The sequence below is a fragment of the Henckelia pumila genome, chromosome 4, assembly GCF_033568475.1.
Source record: "Henckelia pumila isolate YLH828 chromosome 4, ASM3356847v2, whole genome shotgun sequence".
In the NCBI taxonomy this organism is placed as follows: domain Eukaryota; kingdom Viridiplantae; phylum Streptophyta; class Magnoliopsida; order Lamiales; family Gesneriaceae; genus Henckelia; species Henckelia pumila.
The window spans coordinates 12,882,430-12,888,938 of NC_133123.1; the positions used below are offsets into that span (position 1 = coordinate 12,882,430).

Consider the following 6,509-nt stretch of genomic DNA (forward strand, 5'->3'; position numbering starts at 1 on the left):
CATTTTTAATGGAGAAGTTGGAAACAAGATGAAAGTTTAATAAAATAATTATAATAAGATAAAATAATAATATTTTTTAGAAAACAATTATATAATCATAATAAATTTAAAATTAAAAATAAAATTAATAAAACAAAAAATGTTTGCTAAATTTTTTATAATTGGATTTTAATAAAAATTGTGTATTATGGGTTGAATAGATTTAAAAATTATTTTCACAGGGGTCAAATATGCATTTTTAATATTTAACAGGGGTATTTGGTGCAAAAAAAAATGTCAAAATCTTTGTCCAGTCGCATGAGGGGCGCGTGCGCAACAATCCCACAGGCCAACCCAAGCTCGCCTCGGGTTGGGTCGCCTGGGTCCGTGACCCACGCGGGCAAGGGCGGAGGTATGTAGGGGCAAAGGTGGGTTCTTGCCCAGCAGAATTTTTTGGCTCAAATTTTTTATTACTTAAGCTCTAATTATATTAAAATATTTTGTCTAATAAATCAACTTAATCCCTTGATTTATTTTTATATACATAAATGAAAGTTTTTTTTTAAAAAAAAAATACATAAATGAAAGTTGCTCGGCTCTCTAACCCAACACCTCTTTCTTCCTAATTTTATTGTATTTATTTCGATTTAACAACTATTTGTTGCTTTTGTTTTAATATACACAAATAAAAATTGTCACGTTGCATTTTGTGATATAAATTTTAAGTTAATTTGTCAAACGAAGAGCCAATTTTTGAGTTGTGATTGTTTTGAATAAATTAAATTGGTATCTTATTTCATATCCGAAATAAGTTAATCATATTTTATTTTTAAATATTATTTATTTAAATTATAAATTTTAAAATTTATAAGTGTTAAAATGGTTTTGGAGTTATTTACTTGGCAAAAATATATTTAATATAAGATGTAATAAGCTCAAATTTCACATGCATAAAAAATCTTTATATTTTACTGAGATTGTGCTATTTAGTATATTTAATATTTATTAACCATAATCAAATATAATGTGCTGCATTTTGAAAAAAAATTTGCCTACCATATTAAAATTTTTTGACTACGCCCCTGCACGCAAGTTGACTTGTTTTTTATTGGGTTGTAAAAATTTCAACTCAACCCACTTAAATTATACGATTTAATACGGCGGACATGCCAATTTGAGGGAATCAACTCAAATTAACGGCTCTGTCTACAGTTAGCTAATATAAATCGCATGTAGCCAGCTCGGTCCAACCATGGACCATACAGCACTGTGATGGCAAATTCAGTTTCTTTTTTTTTTAGTACTGGCAAGTTCAGTTTCGATATTTCTTGATGTATGTTAGCCGATGAGGTGTGATTATTTTAGCACTTTGCCGGGCGAAGATTAATCAGAATCTAATTATTCACCACTTATAATTATGCAGTCAACTCAAGGTTGCATCGTATATATATATATATATATATATATATATATATATATAGTATTCTTTTATGGTGCCCAACACTTGTACATGGTGGGCATGAAGTGGGCATATAGTGTTGGGCACCATAAAAATATATATATAGAAATTTTCAGTTGTCCAACCAATAATATACAACTCGTCCCCAACCACTAAAACCCGGTACCGTGTTTTAGTTATGCAAAAAATAAAAAAAAAACAACTAAAACCCGATACCGGGTTTTAGTTGTCGGAAACGAGGTGGGAAAATATTGTTGGACAGCTGAAAAGTCCTATATATGTCTGTGTGTGTGTGTGGCTTTGGAGTGGGGGATGCATGGATGAAATATTTCATGATATCTATGAGGGCACTACCTCATGATAGATCTAAGGGTGATCATTTATTAATGCATGTGGGGTCTACTAAAAAATGGTGGATCTCTCGTATATTGATAAATGTCAAACGTTAGATGTATGTCAAAATAGTGTCTTACAAATACATCTAACAAGTCGGGATCGAGAGGATATTAAAAAGGAAATTCGGGATTTTTTTTCATTTTTAACTCCAATATTACTTGATCAATAGAGAGATGCTTGACATGCGCAGCATATATATTTAACAAGCTTTATTGAAAGTCAACTTTGTATATGTTCAATGAATAACGCACGTCAAATTATATATCTATCATTCTCGTGCTTTTTCAAGATCACGATCAGGAATTGAGCTTTCACCTCCATAAGCACTCGGAGCATGCTCATTTTTTTTTTTTCGAAGGCAAAAGATCCATTCAATCAAAGAGGAACAAATACATCAGAAGACAAGTTAAGAACCTGTCTTACACTGTCAGACAAAGATCTGGCCGACCTTGCTAGCCTATGAGCCGCCTGATTCGCTGACCTATAAACAAAAGATAACGAACAAGAGAGTAGTTCTGACGCAAGGAACCTACAATCTTCCATTAATAAACCCACGCCAGAAACATCTATCGCCGAAGAATGGAAAGCATTAACGACTAAGAGCGCATCCGATTCGACGATTACATTGGAAATATTTAGCTCTTTCAACCAACTGAGAGCCTCACGAATACTCATTGCTTCAGCCATGATCGATGTGAAAATTCCAGGAAAACAACCACAAATAGCTTTGATGACAACTCCAGAAGAATCACGAATGATACACCCATAACCCATACGAGGAGGGTCCTTGAAGACAGCAGCATCTACGTTGCATTTTACAAAATTGATAGGAGGCTTAGTCCAAGAAGAATTGGGTTGCCGAAGAGAAGCAGATGGTGAGGAACCAATACTTTGATTAGCTAGCAACCATTGATGATGGACTTCAACAGCAGATTGATAGACTAGTGTTGGAGATTTTGAAAACCCGTTCCAGACCACATCATTCCTTGCATTCCAAATGTTCCACAAAATCATGGCTGCACTTTCAATGTCAGAAGAAGAATGATTTGTAGATAAAAAGGTCCACCAGTCTCTGAAAGAAGTTGCTGCATTAACCAAGCTCCCAATAGACGTGAGGCACCAAACATTGCGGGCAAAAGAACATCGGACAAGCACATGGATATCAGATTCGGGATCATGATTACAGAAGGGACACCATTCTTGAACATCAATCCTTCTACCTCTCAGAGCTGTCTTTGTTGGTAAGCATCGAGATAATGTTCTCCAAATAAAGTTGCGGACTTTGGGTGGAATCTTGAGTCTCCAAACAAGAAGCCAATTTATTTCATTGCTATCAGGATCTGTTCTTTGAAAGGAAGACAACAATTTATATCCACTTTTCACAGTATAACAACCTTTGCTATCGAGCCCCCAATTCCACCTGTCTTCAATATGATTTTTGCTCAAAGGAGTTGACTGGATTAGTAACTTATCGCGCTCCTCGAATAGATCATTCAAAATGTCCATATCCCAGCCGCCTACTTGTGAAGTCCTCAAAGAGCGAATTTTTTGTTGCTGCAACTCTGGAGGACAAGCAGAAACAATGAAAGGGTTGCTCGAGTCAGGAAGCCAAGGGGTGCCCCAAATAAGAGTCTGCTCACCAGAACCGATACGACGTCTAGCACCATGACGAATAAGATCTTGAGTGGCTAATAAGCTCCGCCACACATAGCTGGGATTGGACCCAATCTTAGCTTCCAAGAAATTCGATGAAGGATAGTAACGAGCGAAAGATTTGAGCCACTAAAGAGTTTTGATCAGTGACGAGCTTCCAGCTTTGTTTCGATAAAAGAGCCAAATTATAATCATGGATATTGCGAAAGCCCAATCCACCTTCAGCCTTATGCTTCGAAAGTTTTTCCCATCTTAGCCATTTCATCCCTCCTCTGCTTTGCCCAGTTTTGCCCCACCAGAAGGAGTTCATCATGCGTTCTAGCTCAGAACAGAGCATTTGGGGAAGAAGGAACACACTCATAACATAAGTGGGCAGAGCTTGAACTACTGACTTGAGAAGGATCTCCTTACCTGCTCGGGACAACCATTTATTTTTCCACCCAGTCATACGCTTCCAAGCTTTCTCCTTCAAAAATGCAAAGATTTCCGTTTTGTTACGGCCTATCACTGACGGAAGTCCCAGATAATGTCCATGATCTGTAGTATACCTCACCCCAAGAATTTCGCACATTAAGTGCTTCTGTTCATTAGGCAGATTTGGACTGAAAGTAATAGAGGATTTATCAAAGTTGACCGTTTGTCCAGAAGCCTTCTCATATATCCTGAGACAGCGTTTGACATTGGCACATTCATCTGAAGTAGCATTGAAGAATAAGTAGCTGTCATCAGCAAAGAAAAGATGAGAAATTTTAGGGGCATTACGAGCCACTTGAATACCATGAATGCTACCTCTCCTCGATTCTGCCTGTAATAGAGATGAAAGCCCTTCCATACAGATCAGGAAAAGATAAGGAGAGAGTGGATCCCCTTGAAAAAGACCACGCTGCGGGATGATTGGCCCAACCTCGTGGCCATTGTGAACCACTGTATAACGCACAGATGAGACACACTTCATGACTAACTCCACCCATTGACTGTGAAAGCCCAAACGAAGAAGCATATGTTTTAGGAAAGGCCATTCAACACGATCAAAAGCCTTCGACATATCTAGTTTAAGAGCTGCCACACCTCTCTTGCCTTGAGATTTTCGCTTTAGATAATGGCCTATTTCAAAGGCAATGAGAACATTATCAGTAATATGTCTTCCTGGAATAAAAGCACTTTGGGAGTGAGAGATGATCGAGTTGAGCACTCCCTTTAGTCGGTTAGCTATCACCTTAGCCACCAACTTATAAATAACATTGCACAAAGAAATGGGGCGAAGATCAGAAGGATATTCCGGACGGTTCTTCTTTGGAATAAGAACAATAGAAGTATCGTTGATACCGTCAGGCAGATAGCCCTGGTTTAAAAAGTCTAAGCATGCTGCTGTAACATGAGACCCCGTGATGTCCCAAAAATTTTGATAAAACCCGGGGTTCATGCCATCTGGACCAGGAGATTTATCCTTGTGCATTGAGCTTAAAGCCGATAACACTTCATGCTCTTCATAAGGTCGAGTAAGCATGTGGTTTTGTTGATCATCTATCCGACTCAGAACTTGGGATATAATATGTTCATCAAAGCAACCATTGGAGGAATATAAGTTCTGAAAATAATGAAATATAAGCTTTTCCATACCTTGGCCCCAGTAACAAGAGTTCCCGAGATGATCTTTGAGTTCCATAATCATATTTTTCCTTTTGCGAGAGGATGCGTAATTATGGAAAAGCTTTGAATTATTATCACCAGCTTGAAGCCAAAAGATTTTAGCTCTCTGTTTCCAGAATATCTCTTCTTGGGCCAACAACGAAGAGAGTTTTCGTTTGATTTCATCGATACGATCATCATTCAAAACACATCGGCTACGCTTAAAAAAACGAAGTTGATCTCTACAATGAGAGATGGCCTTTTTGAAACGAAATTTCACTTTATCACCCCAAATTTGCAAATGATTACCACATGAAGCTATTCGATGTTGAATATCTCCTCCTTCACAAATCTTCCAACTATGATGAACCACCGCCTTACATTCTGATTCAAGAAGCCAAGCGTTTTCAAAGCGAAAACGTCTTTTCCTCGCAATTATTTTGGAATCAATGTTCAAGAAAATAGCACTATGGTCTGAAGAGATAACCTCCAGGTTGCTAACCTCAGCCGTTTTAAAAGCGTTCATCCACGAAGAATTGGCCATAGCCCTGTCAAGCCTTTCTTCAACAAACATATCAGAGCCCCTACTCCTTTCCCAGGTGAACCAGTGGCCTTTCATTCCCAAGTCGATCAAACCACTATCATTCACTGCTTCCCGAAAACCGTTGATAAGGTTAATAGGGTGGGGAATTCTACCTCTTTTCTCTGAATGACACAAGAGGTCATTAAAATCTCCAATACAACACCAAGGCAAAGCAGACCTTTGAGAAAGCACACGCAGCATATTCCAAGATTGAGACCGTCTACTACGTTCAGGAAACCCATAAAACCCCGTCAAACGCCAAGCCACCATTCCCGGGATGGTGACTTCTACATCAATAAAATTAGAAGAGAAGGCTAATAATTTAGCCATATGCTTATGCTTCCAAAGTAAAGCCAGTCCCCCGCCATTGTTGAGACCAGGGACATAAAAAAGACCTTCAAAATCCATCTTACGCTTAAGATTTTCTACTTTGCTACGAGAGGTTTTAATTTCCATAAGAAAAACCAAAATTGGCTTGAACTTGGACGTAATGCCCAAGATTTCGGAGCATGCTCATTTAGTTTCCCTCTCTTTGACCACTAATTTAAAATATAATCTTCTAAATTTTTATTATTTGTTTGATCTTTGTTTTTTTTGTATATTTGAAGGCCATTTTTTAAATTTAAAAAAGAAAAACTGAAGAGATGTTATAATTCAAAAAGAATGTTTGACAAATGTACCAGTGAAGGTAAAAATTAGATTTAGATAACGGATTTGATTTTAAAGAGCTAAATTTAAAATTCAATCAAATTTAATTCGACCGAAATAAATCAAAGAATTTTGAACACATCATTTCAAATTCGCCAATCA

At 37.3% G+C, this 6,509-nt stretch overlaps 1 protein-coding gene across 1 annotated transcript; it reads right to left on the reverse strand.

Moving 5' to 3' along the window:
* Positions 1-2,209: 2,209 nt before the first annotated feature.
* Positions 2,210-6,107, reverse strand: LOC140860496 (uncharacterized). The gene is made up of 2 exons (XM_073263506.1): positions 3,707-6,107; positions 2,210-3,567 (listed from the first exon to the last, which is right to left on the reverse strand). Exons 1-2 carry the CDS (start codon positions 6,105-6,107, stop codon positions 2,210-2,212), a joined length of 3,759 nt encoding a protein of 1,252 aa, XP_073119607.1.
* Positions 6,108-6,509: the final 402 nt, after the last annotated feature.